This window comes from Cydia splendana, chromosome 7 (genome assembly GCF_910591565.1).
Source record: "Cydia splendana chromosome 7, ilCydSple1.2, whole genome shotgun sequence".
In the NCBI taxonomy this organism is placed as follows: Eukaryota; Metazoa; Arthropoda; class Insecta; order Lepidoptera; family Tortricidae; genus Cydia; species Cydia splendana.
Genome location: NC_085966.1, coordinates 20,338,315 through 20,362,599, shown reverse-complemented (window position 1 = coordinate 20,362,599; position 24,285 = coordinate 20,338,315). Strand labels below are relative to the sequence as shown.

At 39.8% G+C, this 24,285-nt stretch overlaps 2 protein-coding genes across 4 annotated transcripts in view; both read right to left on the bottom strand.

The window, feature by feature from the left end:
• Window positions 1–3,997, bottom strand: LOC134792261 (inner nuclear membrane protein Man1-like). The gene is made up of 2 exons (XM_063763525.1): window positions 3,870–3,997; window positions 1–3,792 (listed from the first exon to the last, which is right to left on the bottom strand). Exon 2 carries the CDS (start codon window positions 3,782–3,784, stop codon window positions 1,478–1,480), a length of 2,307 nt encoding a protein of 768 aa, XP_063619595.1. The 5' UTR covers window positions 3,785–3,792; window positions 3,870–3,997; the 3' UTR covers window positions 1–1,477.
• Window positions 3,998–9,846: 5,849 nt separating this feature from the next.
• LOC134792374 (fatty-acid amide hydrolase 2-A-like) overlaps window positions 9,847–24,285 on the bottom strand; it is a 34,401-nt gene continuing 19,962 nt past the window's right edge. For 2 of the 3 annotated variants that reach the window (XM_063763656.1, XM_063763657.1), the window contains 10 exons: window positions 21,949–22,120; window positions 21,198–21,423; window positions 20,663–20,880; window positions 17,680–17,791; window positions 16,854–17,032; window positions 15,640–15,759; window positions 12,524–12,625; window positions 11,916–12,083; window positions 10,861–11,040; window positions 9,847–10,465 (listed from right to left, as the gene is read on the bottom strand). In XM_063763656.1, the coding sequence (XP_063619726.1) occupies window positions 10,373–10,465; window positions 10,861–11,040; window positions 11,916–12,083; window positions 12,524–12,625; window positions 15,640–15,759; window positions 16,854–17,032; window positions 17,680–17,791; window positions 20,663–20,880; window positions 21,198–21,423; window positions 21,949–22,119 (1,569 nt within the window). In that variant the 5' untranslated portion in view covers window position 22,120 and the 3' untranslated portion in view covers window positions 9,847–10,372. The remainder of the gene's footprint in view (window positions 10,466–10,860; window positions 11,041–11,915; window positions 12,084–12,523; window positions 12,626–15,639; window positions 15,760–16,853; window positions 17,033–17,679; window positions 17,792–20,662; window positions 20,881–21,197; window positions 21,424–21,948; window positions 22,121–24,285) is intronic. The other variant, XM_063763655.1, reaches the window with a different exon arrangement.

Sequence of the window (24,285 nt, the reverse complement as noted above, 5' to 3'; positions counted from 1 at the left end):
TTCATACTTAAATTATTTATTAAAAAATAAAAATCAATCCATAAAATAACGCTAGAAATTAAAACAGCAGTTAGTATCCAAATAAAAATGTCAAACTTATTATTAAATGTAACACATATTACGTTGTGCTGTGAGTGACTGAACTGAAAATAATGAAAATTTAATCTGAATACTTAACTTATCCTACTTACAATTACTTTTGTAACAATTTTATTCCAAAACAGTAAATTCAGTAACAAAACAAGTCAACGACTTGCGCCCATCGTGTCGAAAGAGACTTGTGATGCCGTTTATTTACAGACAATAAGCTAGAGTGAGCGACATATAATTATATTACTTACCTACTCATTGGCGTACTTATATAGAAAATCTGTTCTAATATACGGTCCAGTAAATAGGGAGGCATTGTGCGCGCACCTCACGTAAAATTTAGCTACCTTTCTATTTAGTATATATAGCTAAATGGATGGTAATACCCTAATTAAGTCTGTAATAATATTAGGTGAAGTTTCGTGTGTAATATTAGGGACCGAATGTACTCAATACATAAAAAAAAACCCTAACCAACATAACTACGCCAATGCTTAAACTTACATCATATATGAAAAGAAACATGAAGCGAAAGGAAAGCTACATAAGGCATAGTGTTCCGACCAGCACCTAGTAAATATTCAGATCAGGACCAAATTTTTAGCCAGCTCGGCTCAGCAAACTTATGAAATGACTGATATGTTATCTATTTTAATTGACAGCTTTCGAAATACATAACATCGCGTAATTTAATCGAAAGTAATTCTATTAAAATATATTATTATAAGGATCAATATTGTAATGAAGATTTTGATTCTTTTATCGATCTAATGTCAGGTAATTAAAATTTTAAATTATCAATAAAAGAACCAAAATGAATTAGCATTCAAATTAACCAATAGGTCCACACAGAACGAGCATTTCGGTCGGTGGAGACGTGCCTCGCCTGGGCAATGAGGCCGAGGCAAGTCTTCGCCGACCGAGCTGCTTCACGCGGCAATTTCCTCGCGAGGCGATTCGTCCTATGTGGACCCGACTAATAACAATGTCGAGTGAACTACATAGAGCTTATATTAAGCGATAGCTTATAAATAATTAAAATGAAAGAGAAAGAATCGATTCCCGCGTCCATTAGACTTCATCAGCAAATAAATTACAAAGGCAGTGCATCAGAGAATCAATTCTTGCAACAAATAGCTTAAGATACAATTTGTAAGTTTATTTACTAAACATGGGTACAACTAACACAAACTTTAATAGATTAGTTTGAGGCCGATTCTTCCATCTTCAGAGTTTTAATATTGGCTTAGGTGAAGTGGGAAAAATCAGCCGTGGTACAATCAAGTTGTTATAATTATAAATAATCAGGCCGAATGAGAATACGCTAAGCGGCAACTAAAGTACTCTATGTCGAAGCCGCAAAGTTTGTCCGTTATGATGCTTGTAGTTACTCATCCCAGGTGCGGCGTGGACGGGACATTTTAAGGTAGGGCCCAACAGAGGGAGAGTTAGGGAAGCGTTGCATGTAGCGCTCCAGGCGGAGGTACTTCACGGTGATGAGACGGCCCTCGTACCACCAGCCGTGCAGCGAGCGGTACACCACTCCGGCGTCGCTTGTGCTCGCACACTTCACATAGACGCAGCATGAAGCCCGGTCGACATCAATATGCAAAACATTGCAGCGCTCGCCACACTTCTCTAGAATCGCATCCTGCACCACCATCCTCAAGTTATCATTTGTATCATTTTTGTCAAACATGTGGCGGATCTTTAGGCAAGGTGTAGGTGATACGGTCAAGTTGTTTACAGAGCCTTCCTGGGTCTCGAATGCCTGTCCCTGCCAGGCCGCGCTGCGTTTCGGGCTGCTGTGAGCGGAACACCAGCGCCACACCCTGCAGTCTTCCCCATCGACGGATTGAACCTCCATTCGCACACGGCTCTCATTCCTCTGAATAAATTTCACAGCAGCATCCCAGACTGACGCCATTTTTTCTCTATTTTGAGGTGGAATGAGAGTATCTCTCACATGGTCCACGGATATGTACGGTTCTCCACTATCTTCAGTCTCCTGAGATATCACATCTATGATTTGCTCCACCATTGAGTAGATCTCGTCACTCTTCCTTTTGCGATATGCAACATAGTATTTGTAGCCCCTTTGGGAACCCAGAGCCAGTAATGTGAGTAGTCCAATTACCACAAGAGACGATCCAGTGGAGTATAGGGTGTTGATGAAGAGACAAGAGAGGGGTGTGGATGGGTCAGCTAAGGTTAGAGCTACACTACCCTTGCTGCGCTGTTGCACCACTGTATCAGTGGATGTTATCGGAGTGAACTCTGCATCTTTTGAATACAAATTTTTAAGCTGAACTACACTGAGACCCCAGCGAGGGTTGTTCACAAGCAATACCTCTAGATTATTTAGATCCATGCGGCACTGACTGATGTCAGAGGTGTCGGCTCTTGTAGCAGCTATATCTAGGACTTCTCTTTCTGTTAAGTAAGGGAGAACACCAGGCTTCCCACATTGAAAATCAGCGACTCTCTTAGTTAATTCTGGATGTATGACTTTCAACAAGTCTTTAGCATAACTGATTTGTTCCCGAGGTACACAGTTTATGCCGGGTCGGTTTCCTGGGATATTCAATTGACAAATGGGCAGGACACTGCTCTGATCGTCGACCACTGAAGTGATATCATTTCTCTTAACTATATACATGAAAAATAAGCAAAAAAAAAAAACAACTACTAGAACCACCAGAGCGAGGGACACAAGGTTGTTTTTCAAGAATTTTTTGTCATTGGCAGACTTGTAGTCTACCACATCAGGTCTTGCCACTCCCGATATGTAGGATCTGCGAGGCAAAAGTGTGCTGCTTCCATTGTTGATATCTCGGTCAGCATAAGTGGGTTTCGAAGGTTCCGCTTTTAAGGAAGACAGGCGTTTTGTGAAATTACTTAAATATGGAGATTCTACCTCATCTATTGTAGAAGTTGAGGGCTGGTAAGTACTTGTAGTGTAATTGGAAGTGTAGTTGCTTACGGAGGGGCGGTCGCCTAATGTGGATGTCAGGCCTAGTCGAGACCGGATTGAATTTAAGTGGTCTGATGAGAGTGAGGATGAGTAGCTTGGTAGACTTGTCCGAGAAAACAGTGATGATTTGGGCGGGCTGGTAGAGGTGTCGTTAGTAGGCAGGGTACTAGAGATATGATCACTAGAGCGCGAGTGGCTTCGGAAGGGCGAGGTGGTCTTGCGGTCCGCGTCCACGTCGCTGTCCGAGCCAGTCTCGTAATCGTCGTCCTTGGCCGCGTACGTGCGCGTCACACGCCGCGTCGTCACCGTCTCAACCTCTTCATGAGTACGTACAGGCGATTTCTCTTCATCAGACTCGGAACCTTTGTCGGAATCTTGCTTGACCGGCGAATCCTTCTTAGGCGTCGCGCGCCGAGTCTTGCTGCTGGCGGGCGGCAGCATGGCGCCGCCGGTAGTAGCGCGGCGGCCGGCACGTTTCTCGCGAGCATTGTTGGTGTCCAAATCAGACTCTTCTCCGCTCGAATACCGCGCGAGTGAGCGTCTGCTCTCGGCTTTGTTGTCACCGCCTCCGCGAGGCTTGGACTTGTTATCGAGCACTAGTTTCAACTTCTTGACCAGCAACTTCCTTGTTGACGCCGTTATTGGCATAACAGGGAACCCATGCTCCGCGAGTTTTGTCCGGAGCTCCGCATCTGACATTGAATCCACTTGATCGGCCATTGTGAAATCTGCAAGTAAAATGCAGGTTATGTACACATTCACTGATAAACGCACTTGTAAATATCGTCTGACAAATGTTTTTCACCTTATTTGTGGTAAATGTGAATAAAAATTACGTCAATTTATGTAAAAATTCACCGGCGCGTCATGTCGCACGCACTCGAAAGAACGTCGTTAGATCCAATGTTGCCAGTTTTGACAAGATATTTATGTTTTTGATTGGCATGACACAGATTATAAAACGAAGATAAGAAATCATACAGAGAATTTTCGTTTCGTTTTCGTTTACACACAATAATAGTACATTATTGTCGAGGCTCGGAAGTAGCTACTTGCAGGCTGAGGATTCGTTTTAAACGGACGACCTTGGGAGTCCGTTTAATTGAATCCGAAGCCAGCAAGTAGCCTTCCAGCCGAGTCATATATAGTGCTTTTCTCAAAAATGGTGCAAGAAATATAAATATCATAGAAATATTTTACAAAAGCAACTTTCTTACGTATATATTTTCACAGAAAAAAGTAGAAACAATTGAAAAAATTAGCTTTGACGCCTTTTTATTTTTTTAATAAAAAAATAGAAGTGTATTTTTCTGCCGAAAATACGCCAACCTATTTGAGACAGCTAAATAGTCGCGGTACTAATCATCTGTTTGGCTGTTTAATGGGCCTGTGCCTTCATTTGATATGGCCATTTCAAATTTTAAAAAGTTTGGAACTCGACAAATAATGGAATTTGTATGCAACATTGCAGTCCCAAAATCGAGACTGCAATGTTTTTAACTTTTTAATTTTTGACTAACCATAAACTACGCGCTTCGCAACCTATTTTTTAAACGGCAAAGTCGACTTTGCCGTCCATTTTTGAGAAATAGTACATTATTGTCGAGGCTCGGAAGTAGCTACTTGCAGGCTGAGGATTCGTATTAAACGGACGACCTTGGGAGTCCGTTTAATTGAATCCGAAGCCAGCAAGTAGCCTTCCAGCCGAGTCATATATAGTGCTTTTCTCAAAAATGGTGCGAGAAATATACATATTTTAGAAATATTTTACAGAAGCAACGTTCTTACGTATATATTTTCACAGAAAAAAGTAGAAACAATTGAAAAAATTAGCTTTGCCGCCTTTTTATTTTTTTAATAAAAAAATAGAAGTGCCGAAAATACGCCAACCTATTTGAGACAGCTAAATAGTCGCGGTACTAATCATCTGTTTGGCTGTTTAATGGGCCTGTGCCTTCATTTGATATGGCCATTTCAACTTTTAAAAAGTTTGGAACTCGACAAATAATGGAATTTGTATGCAACATTGCAGTCCCAAAATCGAGACTGCAATGTTTTTAACTTTTTAATTTTTGACTGACCATAAACTACGCGCTTCGCGACCTATTTTTTAGACGTCAAAGTCGACTTTGCCGTCCATTTTTGAGAAAATTAATTTATATAGTTGGTCAAACCAAATTTGTCAGTAATTAGTAATTAAGAACAAAAAAACTATACTCATCCTTTTCTTTTGACAAACTATATAAAGAAATGAATTACTGGGATTACTCATAAATATTTAATAATAAGAGGAAATTGCTAAAATATACTTCTTTCATTTTAGTGTTTTATATTTTTACTGCTGAGTTATTATAAATCACAATATTATGTTAAGTTAGCCACCTTGATTTCTTACAGCATTTTATTTGATAAGTTTATGGTACGATTTCAAAGCATATTTCAGTCTGCCGAGCCATTTCCATCAGTAGAAAAAAACCATAAATAAAAAAAAAATTGGCGCTACGGGTTATCGAATTTTCTATGGGCGTTGAACTCTTCGCGCCTACATTTTTTAAATTTGCCGCATTTTCTATTGACAGTCGCTGTGCAAGAGTATAGTTTTCTTGTTACCACTGCGGTCCTACCCACATTGCAAAAAACGTAGAACTCTGAACGCAGAACTCCAGAGTCCGCTCTCTGTGTGCGCGGGTCTAAGAGCCTAGGAATGGATTGCAATTTGCAACAGTAAAGTAAAAGCACTAATAATTCATATATATTTATTCAATATAGCAAAATTACATTTTAAAGAGAGTGTATACAAAAAATAAGGTCTACACAATGTCATCGTGTAGATGAAATATTTTCCAAAACCTTCACACATCAGTATATTTTCGTCACAGCACATTTAGTCAAAAAGTAAACCGTACAGTATGTATAAGAAAATAAATATACACAAGAGATATTTCAATAAATTAAAATCACCATTTACAATATACCTTACATCTTAAATTGGATTTGATATCTTAAATTGCGTATAAAAGACAAGATACACTGGCGGGATATGGTTATACTATTAGTTCTTTGCACCGAAGTCTTACAGTAATCATATATCATTTGAATATATTATTTTTTGGAGCTCGATCGAATCATCAACAAATTACCTGTGCCAAGCACACTGTGTCATTGTTTATATTTATATAATATCAATTTGTAGGTAATATTATTGAATTAAGTAGTAGTTCACTAATCTAGTTTGACTTGTAACAAATAAAATACTTGGAGTAAATTGGTCCGCCAGTGTGTAGCGTCCTTTATCAACAGTTGGAATATACTTGAACGCTAACACAATTGATAATTATTACTTATATAATAGATAAATTCACATAAAATTGTACTGATATTTCTTACAAGTATAAATCCATGAAAGAGAAACATAAGGAAATTATTTTTTGCATATAACATTCTGTAAACATTCAACTCATTCAAGTAGGCATAAACGTAATAAAAAATTGCGTCATTAGTTTCTTAATTCATATTCCTACATTTGCGTAAGAAAAGTTTTATTACCATAGTTACAAGGTCCATTTTCCCTCGCTCTATTTACGCTTAACTAACTATACATAACACCAATTTTATTGGTCTAACTAACAATTACACATAGCTAAAGTAGTAGGTATTCAAAATTAGAAAGAATAGAAAAAATATTTGACGACTCAGGACTTTTTCATGAAACTAACTCATTACAGGAATTAGATGTACATTGGCGCAAACATAAAATTACTCTTTCTAATTTTGAATATCAGTAGGTATAGCTAACTTTGTAGCATTGAGGTAATATTTATAATTTAGAATCAAAGTGATAAAGTCACCGATTTTATAATAAGATAAATTATAGTTGGTCAAGCAGATCTTGTCAGTAGAAAAAGGCGGCAAGTTTGAAAAATGTAGGCGCGAAGGGATATCATCTCATAAAAATTTTCAATTTCCCGCCCTTTTTCTACTGACAAGATTTGCTTGACCATCTATATATGGCAACACTCACGTAGAAACGATGGTTTCAAGGCCATGTTAAGGCCAGACCACACCGGCTGCGGGTGCGCTAAAATGTTGGAGCCGCACAAGCACATGTCACGCAAGCGGTGTGCCGTCTCTCATAAAGATCTGTATACTACAACGCGCACGTGCCCGTCTACGCACACGCATCCGGTGTGCACAGGCCTTTAAGCGCTTCACACACACATACATATTACTTAATTCAGAATCCTAAAGATGAAACCATGTTTAGGAAGTTATTAAGGTGTGTGTGCATGGTACACCTTGCTAAATATAGCATCCTAAATATTTTAGTTAGGTACAGTCAAGTGTAAAAATATGGGTGCATATAACTTACTCAAAAATATGTGCCATTGTTTTTTATTTCGCTGACATAAGAGCTATGGGACATATTTTTGAGTATGATGTGTCCACCCATATGTTTACATTTGACTGTGCTTAATTAAAAATGTAGATGCTTATGCGGTTACACTGCTTATGTGACTTAGGAATTAGGATATACAATGTAAGAGGTTGTGTCGCTGCCCATAACACATAAATGCCACGTCAATGTCACAAGACTAGCTATGTGTACGCTCAATAACACAAGTAGCTGTTCAAAACGATCTGCACACGCTCATTTATTTTGTGCAGATTGTTTCGGTGCTTTCATTCGCTGGCCTACTTTTCGCTGGCCCAATATTACAGGGTTCTATGTTACATTTTCAAGATAGTCGAAATTCGACTTAATGTCACTATGACAATGTTCAAATTTCAGTTCGATAAAAGTGAAACATAGAACCCTGTAATATTGGGCCAGCGTTCTGTTGCTGACTGTAGGTACCTATAATAAAAATCGTAGTATAAAATAGAAATGATTAAAACCTACCCTAGGAGTCGACTGCAGAAGTCACTGTATGAGCCAAATTGTTGATCTGTCACTGCATTCTTATCATACAATACATCATCGGTATATTCTACATTCGGGTTATTCCCACTAGTTACCACCAAGTTGTTACCAGTGGTAAAAGGTGGAGATAAAAAGCCCAGTAACTACCACTGGTAACAACTTGGTGATAACTAGTGGGAATAACCCCTACATTCTTAACCTTTTAACCGCCTTAGACTGATATATAAGACAAACAAAATCGGGCTCATTTCGCCGCGGTCTGATAAATAAGACAAAACTTTGTACCCCCCGGCGACACAAGCACGCTCGATGACAAATTCTATGGCAGTTAAAAGGTTAATAAACAGGTATGTAATAAACATTATTGCATCAAAAAAAAAAGTATTTCGTGAAATCGCCAGTGACTTTTGTGGCCGACAGCAATATGTCAGTTACAAAACCACGCCATACCAGTGGCCCTCGCCTATGCTACTTCACTGCATAAAGTATCAAGCATTTTATAAAGTTTGACGTTTGCACTTTGGGTACCTTTGGCACAGAATAAATAATAGTACTAGGTACAGAAGGTTCACTCTCTAACAAAACGCGTCTATACGAGAGATATAAGCGCAAGCGTGAGGCGTTCGTTCCATAGCGGTGCGCGGCAACTACTACTGCTAGACACCAAAACTGGTGCGGGCCGCACGTACTTGTAGCGACGCGACGAAATCGCGGAGTGAGCCACGCCTGCCTCTAGGAACCTTTTTAGGTCTAGCAAACATGAAAGTGATTGACGTAAACTTTATAAAAATCCTTGTACAGTGTTAAAAAATGGCCGTTCTTTTTGTCACTTTCCTTTATACATAAATGAAGTTGAACTCTCAATTAATAGTTGTTTATGTGATTGCTCTATAATGAAACTGCTTGCTGATAAACAGAAAATATGTTACAAATGCCTAAGTTCTAGAAAAACAGCCACTATCAATACTGACTACATTACAAACAAAAATGAAACAAATAGCAACATAAAATTTACAACCACCTACTGAATAATAATACACACAAGAACATAAAAACGGGACACTATGGCAACTCCCAAGTCAAGTGACCCGTTTTTCATTGCTCTTGAAACTCATAACTCATAACAACTATCTGACAATATTGACATAAGTTACATAAACAATATTTTTTAACAGTCAACATTTTACGCCGCCTAATATATTTTGTCAAAAGGCGTGTATATAAAAAACTGAACTAAAGCCCTTCTTCTACAAGTAAATAAATAAAATAAATTCCAATCTCATTATTTTCTAAGGTAACAAGAGTAATTAATCTTGTCCAATTATAATAAGTAATAATAAGTAATCATTTTACGGTATAGACTCGCTTGTTTTAAGACGAAACAGGAGCTGAGTTTTAAATATTTTAGGTAAATATACCCGTCTCGCTAACGGAAGCGGCACCTAAAAGTAGTGCGATAAGGACAAGGCGAAAAATCCTGCGTAAAAATCTCAAAAATCGAGGTTTCGTACTCCTCTGTTTCCTCCTCCAAAACTTAACCAATCGTAACCAAATTTGGAAATCTAAATGATTATGAAATTATCTGTGTCAGACCGTTTTGCTTTTTTGGCTAATTGATATCAGTTTTGAATGCCACGCCTCTCATTGCGGCATAGTCAATTAGGCCATTTTGGCCATTTTTGAAGGGCTCTAGCGCCTTAAAAAACAAAAATATCAAAAAAAGCAAAACGGTCCGACACAGATATGACAATATTAATGTGTTGAAAAAATCATTGCTCTAGCTTCAAAAACCACGGAGGAAAACGAGGAGTACGTTTGTATGGAGAAATGACCACTCCCGTTGGCTCTTAAGTCACTCGCGTGACATGTTTCGGAGAGTCTAGGTCTCATTTCTCAAGCACTAACAGTGCGAGCAGCGTTCACGACGGCCGTGTATCGCGTATTGTGTGTGTGTGTGTGTACTGTGTTGTGGTTAAAACAAGTGAGTCTAAACCGTTAAATTATTCAATGTTAGTATGTCTCACAACAGTTTAAATTCGAAAGTATTATCATAAAATTTTAAAACTAAATAGTTGTCAATGCTAATTTATATGCAAAGCTAATTTTTGTAAAACTCCACATGTAAGAGGGGCTTTAGCTACGTTTTTTTCTTAATAATAAATTTAGGTTTATCACGTGCTAAATGCTAGATTTGATAACAAACCATTTTTGTCAGTAGAATGGCGCCAAAGAAAATATAGCCGGGATCTATCTCTCATGCAACATTTGAAATTTCGCGCCTTTTTCTCCACACAAATTGGTTAGTCAGGCTATAATAATGATGTATCTTGTAGTTATTCCTTTATGTCGTCGTAGTTGTATTCTAGTCGCTTTGCGTGAATCTTGGCCTAGTGTCTGGGATGCCTCCATCCCCCGAAGCCGATCTCCAGTTGTTTAGCGACCGCTATGCACAAGCGGTCTTGATTCGGGCCCGCGATCACCTGAAACATTTAATAAGTTTAATGTACTGGCAAACCCATATTGTCAATAAATATGAAGAAATTCCCTTTTTTGGAAGCTAGTTAAAATACGAGAGCGTAAGGCAAAGATTTAAAATTGTCTCTGTTTGAAATGGGGCAGTCCCTGGTCAAACTATGTGTAGGTACTATAATAATCAACTTATTTAATTTGGGCGGGTGAAATGGAGGATGGCCGATGGATGGCTAGACGGATGGATGGATTGATCTATTGATGGCTGGATGGATCGGTTATGGCTGGGTTAAAAAAATGGGAGGATAGATGGAAGGCTGGCTGGATGGAAGGATGGAATGTTTAATGGTTGGACGGTTGGAATGGATGAGCGGATGTACGAACAGCTGGATGAATGATGGTTAACCTGTATGGCGAGTGGCAGGTCCCCGCACAGCCCCACAGGCACGGCGGTGGCGGGCAGCCCGAGCACGTTGAACAGCATGGTGTAGAGCACCCCCGATGCTCTGGAGAATACTTCATGGTGGCGATGAGCAGGGCCAGTGAACACTGGGTACAGGAATACTCCGTCCGTGCCTAGGGTCCGCTGAAATTTCAAGAAAAGCTCAATAGCGAGTATAAAGGCAGGGACACACTTATCCCACGTACGCAACGCTATGCAATGCATTATGACATCTGAACCCTGAAAGTTGTATGCTTAGAAACATACTTGTCATGCGTTGCGTTGCGTATGACAAGTATGTTTCTAAGCGTACAAATTTCAGGGTTCAGATGTCATAATGCATTGCATACGTTGCGTACGTGGGATAAGTGTGTCCCGAGCTTAAGGGCTTGGGGCTTACGCTGAAATATGAAGTAAACTTCATTAACAAGTACATATTCATTAGATTTGAGTCTTTTTCTTGTCGTAATAACGGCAAACAGCTTGGAGCGTTTAGGCTCGAACTTTAAACACTAAACTAATTAAGCTCTATTTTGTATTTAAAATTAATGAATAAAATTTTTGTAATAATTACGTGTCTATCTATAAAATGCAGTTAATACAGCAAAATACACTTCTAAAAAATTGTCAACATCCCTATTATGCGCTACGCGATGTTCAGATATAAATAAGTTGGTTTTGTCTGTGAGAGTGAAACCGACTGTGTTACAGTAACTACAGGATAGAAAGAGACAGACATACCGTTATGTGTTCTTTAAGCTTGTCCGCCCTCTCGCAGTAATGGCTCCTCCGATGTTCAGGTATAAATAAGTTGGTTTTGTCTATGAGAGTGGAACAGACTATTTTACAGTAACTACATGATAGAAAGAGACATACATACCGTTATGTGTTCTCTAAGTTTGTCTGCCCTCTCGCAGTAATGGCTCCTCCGATGTTCAGGTATAAATAAGTTGGTTTTGTCTGTGAGAGTGAAACCGACTATGTTACAGTAACTGCAGGATAGAAAGAGACAGACATACCGTTATGTGTTCTCTAAGTTTGTCTGCCCTCTCGCAGTAATGGCTCCGCCGATGTTCAGGTATAAATAAGTTGGTTTTGTCTATGAGAGTGAATCCCAATGCTTGGAGCGAGCGTGTCGCACCACCGACTATGTGTTTTAGTAGTTCTACTAGGAGGCTGCGTTGACGCTGAAATAAAAAAAGGGTTATTTTATTTGTCAATAGGTACACATGGAAATCCCTTTCTAATATATATTTTTTCAGTAACAAAAGTGTCACGCAATTTTTTATTCGATCAAAATAAACTAGATTAAACATTTCTATCATGGTTCCCATTACTGGGTCATTTTATGTTCATGTGTAAAATTTAATACAATAAACAAAATGTGATGGGGACCTTTGGACCCGGCATGGCTCAGACCGGGTTTTAGTTTCTTAAGTTTTGTACATTTTGTAAAATGTATCCTTTGTGAGATAATTAAAAGGTTAGCCTCTAAATAAACAAAATTGTTGTGTGGATAACTAGACGAACTAATTTGCATCGGGGCTCGTATATTCTTCTAGGTAAGAGTCTTGTTTATGTTATGATTACAATTGTCTTTATAATAATTAATATAAATTATACGAACCTTCGGATTAGTCGGGTCTTGCAGCATGTTCGGTATATCTTTCATAGAAAAGAATACTGATATTGATAATTCCACCGAGTTTTCCAGCTCTTCAAACTTTTCCTGTAAAAAATTGGGGTATTTTAAATGGATGCCACAATGCAACAGGACAGTTAGGTAACTCACACGCATTTCATAGGAGGAAGGAGCCTATATTATATTAGTCTTTATTGGTTAATCCTACCTCCTATTACATAAAAAACCGGCCAAGTGCGAGTCGGACTCGCACACCTAGGGTTCCGTACCATTATCTATAAAAACGGTCACCCATCCAAGTACTGACCCCGCCCGACGTTGCTTAACTTCTGTCAAAAATCACGTTTGTTGTATGGGAGCCCCACTTAAATCTTTATTTTATTCTGTTTTTAGTATTTGTTGTTATAGCGGCAACAGAAATACATCATCTGTAAAAATTTCAGCTGTCTAGCTATCACAGATCACGAGATACAGCCTGGTGACAGACGGACGGACGGACGGACGGACGGACGGACGGATGGACAGCGGAGTCTTAGTAATAGGGTCCCGTTTTACCCTATGGGTACGGAACCCTAAAAAATAGCTGGTTTGCTGATTTCTTACTTAAACACATCGTAAAAAAAGAAAGGATAAAAAGAAATGAGGGCCGACGACGGTCAGCAGGAGACGGAGACGGTGTATGAAATGAAAATCTTTATTTCAGGCAACTAATGACCCATACATAATAGTACATTATTGTCGAGGCTCGGAAGTAGCAACTTGCAGGCTGAGGATTCGTTTTAAACGGACGACCTTGGGAGTCCGTTTAATTGAATCCGAAGCCAGCAAGTAGCCTTCCAGCCGAGTCATATATAGTGCTTTTCTCAAAAATGGAGCAAGAAATATAAATATCATAGAAATATTTTACAAAAGCAACTTTCTTACGTATATATTTTCACAGAAAAAAGTAGAAACAATTGAAAAAATTAGCTTTGCCGCCTTTTTATTTTTTTAATAAAAAAATTGAAGTGTATTTTTCTGCCGAAAATACGTCAACCTATTTGAGACAGCTAAATAGTCGCGGTACTAATCATCTGTTTGGCTGTTTAATGGGCCTGTGCCTTCATTTGATATGGCCATTTCAACTTTTAAAAAGTTTGGAACTCGACAAATAATGGAATTTGTATGCAACATTGCAGTCCCAAAATCGAGACTGCAATGTTTTTAACTTTTTAATTTTTGACTGACCATAAACTACGCGCTTCGCGACCTATTTCTTAAACGGCAAAGTCGTCTTTGCCGTCCATTTTTGAGAAAATACCTTAAAACTAGCATACATATTATATAAAAATATATTTTAAAACTAAACTTTAAAATATTATGTTCGAAAAATCTGGAATATATGTACAGTGGTAACGCTGTTTTCTTTTGCCGCTAATTTAATTTAGAATCTTGAGCGTAGTAAGGGATTCAAAAGCGCACGAGATGTAAATAACTTTGATCTCGTGTAGTACACACAATTTTTCACCCTAAGCAGTGAGAACATACCTAGAGGGACAGAGATAATAGAACCCAAGTATATCGAACTTGTATTAGACCCCGCATGTTGAAATGACATTTGACTATAAAGATCACTTGAATGACATTTTATCTCACTCAGTGAGCATAATGCGATTTTGCGCACTCATTTTGTCTCACTCAGTGAGCAAAATCGCATTTTGCTCACTGTTTTTAAGAAGCAAAGTACCGTTGTTCGAGCTGCTGAGGTGAAAAATATATTTAGGGTTCCGTACCTCAAAAGGAAATAAATGGAACCCTTATAGGATCAATCGTGCGTCTGTCTGTCTGTCCGACCATTCCCCCCCCCCACCCTTTGTCTCCGACACTACTACATCTAAAATTTTGAAAAAGTAGATGACAGGAAAACCTATTAGAAATGTGCAGTCAAGCGTGAGTCAGGCTTAAGTACTTAGTTTTATAGCCAACTTTGCCCGCTTTTATCGAAAAAACACGAATTTCTCAAAAAAAATATATGACATCGTATGACGTTTTTTTGCTCAGCTCGTCCATTGTAATCAACCGCGTCAGTTTACTTGAAGATTTTTTTTTAAAATCCTGTTTTTACCCACTTTTTTGGCGTTTTAGAGGGCGGGCAAAGATATCCGGGGTTGAGGCCAACATTGCCCACGTCAATTTGGTGCTGAAATACAGCTCTTATGATGATGATGTCTAAGAATCACAAAAAGTTTTTGGGAAATCCTATCATTCCCTGTTAATAACTTATCGATAAGTATGTAAACTTTTGAATAAATCGGGTGGGCAATGTTGCCTACCCGTTTTTGCCCTTTTCCATACAAGACTCACCTAAGCATTTTACAAAGGCTAGGGTTGTCACTTTAGAGAAAACTTGTTACAATAGTTTAATCGCCTAAAATATCAGTTTTGCTGTATTTTCATGCATAAAAGGGATAAAACATCTAAATAAAGGATAATAAGACAAATTAAATACCGTATATATTTATAAACTTACTTTAGTGTACAAACATAACCTTCTTTTACTTGCGAAGTGGGGTAAATTTGTCAAAAGTGACAACCCTAAGCCGTTTTTGGTGGTGGGCAATGTTGGCATCCATAGGTCTGTAAATTACCGGATTACATTGCCCACCGCCAAAACTTTTGTGTGTTTAGGCCTTTTTAGATTAAACCTCAATGGACATAATCTATGCTTCATGTTTTATAACTGAAACCCGGAAATATTTGTCAAAGGGTTCTCAATTTTTTTCTAATTGCATTCATTTTTTTTAAATTTTTTGCCCGCCGAAATATACCCTATATTTGACAACTCGCTGAAAATTCCCAAGTCAAGTTGTGCACATGTTTGGTGTATAGTTTTGTCACAAATTTAACCTATTTTCTGCTAAAAATAGCAGGGTGGCCATAAGTATTGGGCAAAGTTTCCCCTGGTGGCAAAGTGGGCTATATTCACGGTTGTTAAAAATTGGGTAATGTACGAAACCCTTGGAACGCGAGTCCGACTCGCACTTGGCCTGTTTTTTTTTGTAATCCTTAGTGCTATGTTTACTCATTATTCTTTGGCGGAAAGTGCATAAAGCCATCCTCACCTGGCTGACGGCGGCGCCGCACTCGCCCAGGTACCGCGCGGCGGCGCGCACGGCCTGCTTGATGCCGCCGTGCACCGGCATCAGCGGTATTGCGTCTGTTGCTTCCGTCATGTATAACACCTGGAACCAATAACACGTGTTATAGGTGAAATAAGTCAATTTGCACTTTTAGTAGGTATTTTTCCCTTATAGCAGGGGTTCCTAATCTTTTTCAGTCCGCGGCGCACTTGCATGTTCTCGGCGCCCTAACCTAGCTAGGCTATTTGAAATAGATAGGTAACAGTGGCATGCCTAAAGTTTTGGAGTAAGGCAAGCCGAAAGATATGTTTTCGTAATAACTGTTTTGGCGTGGAAATGATACCCCGTGTTTCCACGATGTTGAACGACTTTACCTTGCCTTCGTTGAGTAATACGTGGACGCATCTCATACCGTCACAAGGAACAACTTCATCTATTGTTAACGAATTAAACACTTATAAACGCCACAACAAACGAACAAATCCGCATTCACTAATTCGCTTAAACAAATTGAACTTTCAACTAAATAATACGGATTCTTTTGGCGCGCGGTTTAAAAATAATCTATTTTGATTTTATCACTACGTAAGTTCGGTAAAGCAACTAAGGCAAGCCCGGCTTTTGGGCTTGTATGGACTGCTACTGATAGGTAACATGGTGAGGAGAATTGCCTCACGGCGCCCCTCTTTACTGTCCAGGGCGCACAGTTTGGGAACCTTATCTACGGCTTATCTATTGTTAAAAATTCACATGTTAACAGTTTTTTGTCAAAATAACTAATAAATTAATGCTAGACTTTTTACTTAACCGCCTGCCATGTGAACTTCCGATCCAGAGACGAAAGACTATGCCAAGATTGCATATACTCGAGAAATAGAGACGGATAGCACCGTGACCGGGTGAGCTAAAGGTTATGAGCTCGTCAATGTGCACACTAGCGCCACTGCTAATAATCGTGATTTTTAGTGTTCCGTACAAAACTTTGTTCACGGAACACTTATGGGATCACTTCGGTCTTGCAAATCAGTTAAATTCGAAATTTATCGACAGGTATTTAGAAAAGGGGGCCGCTACGTACTATATTTTGTATTTAAGTACCTTTTGAATACATCAAACTAGTTTTTATGTTGCTGGATTCGTCGATGGGCTCTTAAGGCGTAAACCGAGAGAATTGAAGATGGTAATGGGTACCGCACCTTAAGCTTGTTAATATCCACTGGCTCGTCCAATCTGAACTTGCTTCTGTTTTCTCCAGCCATTATGTTGAGGAGGAGGGGTAAATCTTCTGCTTTTCTGGTCATGGGCCCGACTGTCAGGAATTTGGGGTAGTTCTCGTCATTCAGGGTGGGGATGTGGCCTTCTATTGGGATGATACCTGTAACAATGAAGATTGATAGATAGGTAAGTGCCGTATTTGAAAAATATTAGGGTAACTGCTATAGTTATAGGCCACTACATAGTAATTGGCCTTTCCAAACAAATCAGAAAGAAACAAGCGAAAAGAAGTCTCATTGGTAGGAGTGGCCAATTACCATGTAGGCCATGGTGGCCAATAACTATAGCAGTCACCCTACCATATTACCGTACTGTTCGAAATCCTTGAACTGCCCCCATTTTAACTTCTATCGCACGGGGTAACCTAATAAAAATAACAAATTATCAACTGAGACCCAAACGTGTTAGTACTCTCGAATTCAATTGCAACTCCCGTTTCACCCCCTTAGGCCCACTTGCACCATTGCACTAACCCGGGGTTAACCGGTTAAACCTGGAGTTGCTATGGTTACCAGTACAATTTGACACTAGGTTATCGGTTTAACTGCTTAACCCCGGATTAGTGCGATGGTGCAAGTGGGCCTTATAGTATTATCTGAGGGACATATGTACTTTTTTTTTAATCCTTTCAGCTGTTTTGTTTTGTTTTGCTTGATGGGTTGATGAAGGAACATAAATCAAAACGTACAAACTTTGCTATAGCATTAGTAAGTATATATTATATTAGTAGGATTGCAAAAATATTACCTGGTGTAGGCTTATGTCCAAAAACGCCACAGAAAGCTGCCGGCAGCCGAATGGAGCCAGCGATGTCTGAAGCCACGCTGAATACTGATGCACCGCACGCCAGCAGAGCGCCCTGAAATGAGGTTAAAACTCACAGATTATAGAAGGTTCCCACTGTCAGAAAGCCCAAGTCTCTAATGTGGTTTTTTTCTCTGGATTTGGCAGATCTAATGACTTGTTTTTTTAACGATTGCAGCGCGATATCTGCGTTAAGCTTTGCGCGTTTGTTCTCATCATAATAGGATAAAAAATTAATAATCTATAACAAAAACATTCCTAGTACTAGTATACAAGTATATGGATATATTTATTTATTTAATTTTATTTAAAATTTTAAGTCAGGCAACAAGGCCTATATTACAAATAACTTACAGACTAACATACATATATATTTTATAAACTTAAAAACTAAACACTATTTATGCGACAAAACGGCGTGGCTCCGTTGAATCGGCTGTTCTTGTGCCGGATTCGGCAGTTTGCCCCGGAACCTCCGAAACACGACACCTTTCGGCCAGAAGTCGGCGCACTCGATGGTCTCCTGCAGCGGTCGCGGCACGCGCACCACAAAAGAGTTGAAGTGCACGTAGTGGCGCGATCGAAGCTGGAACACCCTCAACGAGTAACCGGTCTTCTGGTGTACGTACTCCACCACTTCAGCAGCCGTGGCGGTGTAATGCAGGCGCGACACATATAGCGCCTTACTCGGTGTAGCAATCCGCAACCCAGAGTTAGCCGGTTCGGCGGTACCACACTGAGTCTTACGAGGCGCCGTGCGCGCCTTCTTCTTTCTTGATACCAGTGTGAAATCCTCCTCATCCACACCGGCAACAGGGAGCTTCTCCTTGGGAGCCGCTCGCTCTTCAGTACCCTTTACGGGTACACTAAACCGGTTCGATGCGACTTTCGGACTTTCCATATGGATATATGTATTCCTGTTATTAAAATGACATTTCGATTGGTTAATTTACTCGTACTAACAGAAATATCAGATCGGTCGGACAAATTTGGGCAATCAGACTGTTTTTTTCGAAATACATCAATAACAAAACAAAGATTTTAGACTTAGAATCAGCCTCAATAATAGCGTGCTGCTATGTGCACTAGCGTTTTCGTTCATATTACGCTAAACATGTAGGTGCATATATTGAAGTCTATGACGTTGTTATGCGACACTGATGTCTAACTATATAGGTACATATGTATATTGAAGTTACACTTAGGTAATGTTTGCGCCCATGTTTAACCTTTGCTTTGGACAGGTGTTTGCACTAACCGTGTCTACTCAGGAACAGAGTGAGCGCAGTAAAAGATGTTTGTTGTATAAAGTATCTGTCTATTAAATTAGCACGTAGCGTGTAAAAATACCTACTGTAGGTACTAACGTGTTTATTTGTTAGATAATTTTATTGGTATATCTATTGGTATACCTACAAAATAGAGTTGTGTACTAAACAGTCAAATCAGTGACTTAATTAATTTTGTATCATACAGAAACGTCTGCGAACGATGATGATGAGCTTAGAAACAAATCAAAAATGAAAAAAATCACTGTCTTGGGTGGGACTGAACCTACGTCCACCGGATCGCTAGCTCGGTGCTCTACCATCTGAGCTACCAAGACCTTACCCAGACAATACAGCAAATATTCCCAACATATATGAGCCTTTTTGTTTCTAAGCATAAATCAGTAAGTAACTGTTTATAAAATGTCGGAACTTCGATGAATTCGATTTAATGACATCTGTGCTGCGAAACATTATAGGAGTACGACAGTACGAGTACAGTCTCGACTCATAAATATGTATACATTTTTTACCTTATTATAATGGCTTAAAGTGAAGAAATGTAAACATATTTATGAACGCGACTGTACCTACGAGTACGAGTATACGAGAGCAGGCGGCTTAGCACGGTCGCGTTTTTATCCCTTGTCACCATGCCTGTCACGTTCTAACAAGTATGTAAGTGCGAAAGGGACGCGCATAGTGATAGTCGATAAAAATGGAACCGTGCTGAGCCCGCAGGACAATATAAAAACAAACAAAAGAAGAAACACAATGACAGAAAAAACACCCCCAACAGAAAGCTTCAAGAAAAATAAACAGCCATGTAACCAAGCGAGGTCGTTTTTCGTAGGTAAGTTACGAGTATAACTGAACAAACAGGCCATTTAGAGACCGGGGCGCACAATGGGCATTCAAACAGGCATTTAGGCGGCCTCCTGGCAGCTTTGCGGACGTGACATTTCCTTATGCATTGATGGCTTCATGTTATATAATGGACATTGGTTGTCTACGGGCAGATTGCAAGCCCTCGACCTTGTTCGTAACAGTTGGTCTTGATAGAAATTTTAGACGTTAGTATCTAGTTAGTTAAGGCATTTGTGTGACACTTTGAGACCTCTGTCTATTTGCAATCAACTTTTGTCGATTTCCAAATATTATTTCGCCTCTAAAATCAGTACAAGACATCATTTTCTTCCCATTTCATCATTAAACATTGAACATTTGAAATCACCAGATGATCTCGTTACTGTCAAACCTGGCAACTCTATCGCGCTTTTAAATTACTTTAGGGACCATGCTCGTTGGAAAGTGCATCTTGTGGCTTAAATCGAAAATCTTTACACTAAAAACTCACGCGCATGAGAAGGTGCTGCCCCCTACAGTTTACGTGCGCTCCTTACTACGTTGAAGGATCTGCCATTTTGTGCCCTAAAATAATGTGTGTACTCACCTCTGCACCAGAAGATCCGCCCGGTGTATGACTAACACAATAAGGATTATTCGTCGTCCCGTTGAGCAGATTAGTCATCTCCCACCCAAGGCAGAGCTTTGGTGTATTGGATACTAGTAGTTTATGGCTTCTTTCGCTGTTCCAACTACCTATCCGCCTGCTATGTCCCGCTCTAACTAATATCTTCTATAATGTGTGTACTCACCTCTCCACCCGATGATCCGCCCGGTGTATGACTAACACAATAAGGATTATTCGTCGTCCCGTTGAGCAGGTTAGTCGTCTCCCACCCAAGGCAGAGCTCTGGAGTATTGGATACTAGCAGGGGTATAGCACCAGCTTCTTTGACCAGTCTGACAGCTGCTCCGTCGGTCGTGGCGCGGCTCCCGGCGTTCTCCAGGCAGCCGACGGAGTTTGACATACCTGGTAAAGTATAATGATTTATTAGCTTTTTTATTACTACGGACCCTAGGCTTCAAAGGCGAACTGGGACAGTCGAGATGAGGTTAGGGAGATTCAAAGTCAGAATAAAGATATTATCTTGTTTTGCTATCCCAATGCTAAGAGCATGCAAGTAACAAAAATCATGAATTTATTTTGTTACTTCATGCTGTTTTGCTTTGGGTTGTAGTTGAGAAAATTTTGGATTCCTTTCTAAAATTCTGTCCCGTCTTCCACCTGGCGATATCACTTGTCGACTACAACGATAATGATTATTTTCGCTTTATCATTCAACTAACCAGCAAGAGAACAGCTCTCTTTGACCGTAAAAGGAACACCCAGCAGCGGTTTCTTCTGGAAGATCTCTTGAGACTTCCCATTTCTTCTCGCCACTTCTATCTGTCGGTCCACCTCCTTTGCTTCCGCGAGAGCTAATGCATATCTCTCGCCGACTACGGCGTTGAGGATCGGGTTAACCTCTTTGACACGCTCGATGAAAGCTGACACTAGTTCTTCACTTGTCATCTGAAAATTAAGTTGGTATGAATCTTAGACCATTAATAACTGGAGTCGCCTTTAAGAGCTTATTACCCCTCTGCCGAAAAACTTGCACAATTGTGCAAACTTTTGTATGGAATGACATGGTTATTTGTACGTTACGTATAAATCATGTAGAAATAGACATCATTTGACGTCCCCTCCCCTGCAAAAATCGGCAGACTGTTTCGTACAGAAAATGACAGCCATGACGTCTCCAGCCTTATACTAAATGCTCTAAGGCAGGGGTCTCCAAACTTTTTTAAGCGCAACGGTACTAGACAATTTCGTAGAATGCTCCAATTGCTTATTTATTAATCTACATAGCTAGGTTAGGTTGGCGGCGCTGCGAAGTTGTTTGTGCTTCAGGACACAGCGAAAGAAGCAAGTTAATCACATAAAAGCGGTTTCTGTTGAAGATTAGACGTTCGTCGTTCAACAGCTGTAAATTACAGAGAGCACTTGAAACCTACTCGCAGAAATCGTTATTGTATCTTGAATTTTTGCCTTTACCTCTCCATCTTTGACGGCTCGGGCTAGATCGGTGGCGCTTCGGAGGTGCAAGGGCTTCGGTGGAGGTACCCGCAGCTTCGGGCCTCGGGCGGACGCCAGCCAGAACAGCGGGTGCAGAAGGAAGTTTATCAGACGGAGGATCACGCCCACTATCCGCACGCCTACTTCCATCCTGCGGAATACATTAACATTGTGAAAACTGAGTGGACGCTCAGACAGAGCGACAAGCGGGCCGTGTGCGCTGTATCCAGTTTAAGCACGAAGCTCAAATTCCTTGAAAGCTCGACGCTGCACACGCCGCCAGATGGGCCCCTGAAGCCGCATACTTAAAGGATCTTAGAGCCCCACACTATCACCTTTTGAACGTCTACTCAGCGCTATTGAAAATGGTGTCGCAAGGCAGTTGCACCAACGTTGCGACGAGTAGCATCATGACTTCGATTTCGGTAAAGGTCCCTCCTGACGACTGGGACAAAAAGTCAAAACTTGATTGGGAGTTGGGGCCTATGTACTACGTGATAGCTGTGCCGTTCTCGAGAATGTTCTCCGTTTTGTATGGGGAATGTTTTCGCTCAAGAACGTTCCCCATAGTAAGCGGAGAACTTTCTCGAGAACGGCACAACTATCTAAGTGTTGGACGACGGTCGTCAGGAGGAATTCGCATACCTACATCTATCGTGAGGAGATTGCATACATCTGCAAAAACCTTCAAAACATTGACAAGCATGAGGGCGTTGCCATTAGTAGAGTTATTTCAGCTGATATGTTGATAATAAAGGTATGGTATGGAACTGAACTATAATGAGCCCAGAACTTATAGGTAAGTACCAACCGTCAGCCAAAATTAGGTTAATACAAAATATTTTCGCTGTCATATATTGAAATGCTGGTTCAAATGCTGCAATTACCAAGTTAAGTTAGTGAGCCAAACCAAATATTATGTCAGAATGATTTAACCACATTAGCCGCTGGCTGCGGCGGGTAAACTAATTATTTGGCTCTTAACCGAATTGGGTTGTGCCGCGGGATTGAAAGGTAAACTGCAAAACAGGGGGATCTATCACTGAGTTAATAATAAATAAGGTCTGGAAATTTTGGATTAAATTTCAAACATTTCCCGGCATCTTGCCACACTACACTAGGGACAAAAAAACATACACGAAAAAGGCTCAGATTAAATTCTAGGTAAAGTTATAGGTACTTAAAATGATTACCTTCCTTTGGGATTTACCTCAGGGATAAAAAAATCAGTACAGACCAGACCTTACCAGGTCAACGGTCACTTGATTAAACGTTATCCTTGTAAAAACCGTGAAGCGTGAAAAACCCTAGTGTTATCCAATTCCAAATCTGTCATCATCATTAGAACTACCGAGTTTAAGATATTTAATCGAATATATGCAGCCTAATTTAGGTTGCTAAATGCGGTTACACTAGCCTGAATTTTGTTACTTAATTTATAAAGGTGTTACTAGCAGCAGACTTAAACTAGCAGGAAAACTTCGATGAAAAGTTAAGTATTATTTAAGTATGAATTCATTACTAAATACCTTTGAATGATATATTGTACTGACCACTTGAACCTTGGTAATTCATAATTCAATGGTCTTACTTTATTGCGCAAATATAGCAGAGTAAACATCATGACACGATCGTAATTTGTGTTTACTTAATATTTGTATTAAGTAAACTCAGAAAAGCTTAGCCACGTTAATCTTCATACCATGGAATTAAGGTTTAGTTTAGCTTGGCCTTGTCATTCTTTACCGCTCTTCGACATTCGCGAAAATGTATGATCTTTGATTAGCTAGTGACATATACAGAATATATATCCGTCAGCTAAGTCTGGTGGACAAATTAATGTATGGCAGGAAGAATGGGAGAGCCGAGCCATGGCCGCAACATGGCCGTCGTCTTTAGGTCAAAAAGTTTGGAGACATTTGCTCTTAACCAATTAAATCGGAGAGATCTCCTCTACCATAGAGAAATATAAGTAAGACAAGAGTGCTCACTCCATATATCAGTTTTGGTACCAGAAATATTAGTATTTTCATAGCAACTTTCATAGTCGACATCTAGCATCGAGTAGCGGAATTATCAGTACGTTACGTAGCAGTAGTAATACTGTCAAAGTGTCAAGTGACAATAGATGTAGCACCGACCGGAAACTCTAATCTCAACAACATAAGACTTTCCGGTCGGTGCTACATCTATTGTCACTTGACAGTACTACTACTACTACTACTTAAAGTACTGATAATTCCGCTACTCGATGCTAGATGTCGACTATGAAAATACTAATATTTTTGGTACCAAAACTGATGTATGGAGTGAGCA

Excerpts from the sequence above, each read along its gene's own strand:
- LOC134792261 (XM_063763525.1), bottom strand. The coding sequence starts at position 3,784 with ATGGCCGATCAAGTGGATTCAATGTCAGATGCGGAGCTCCGGACAAAA.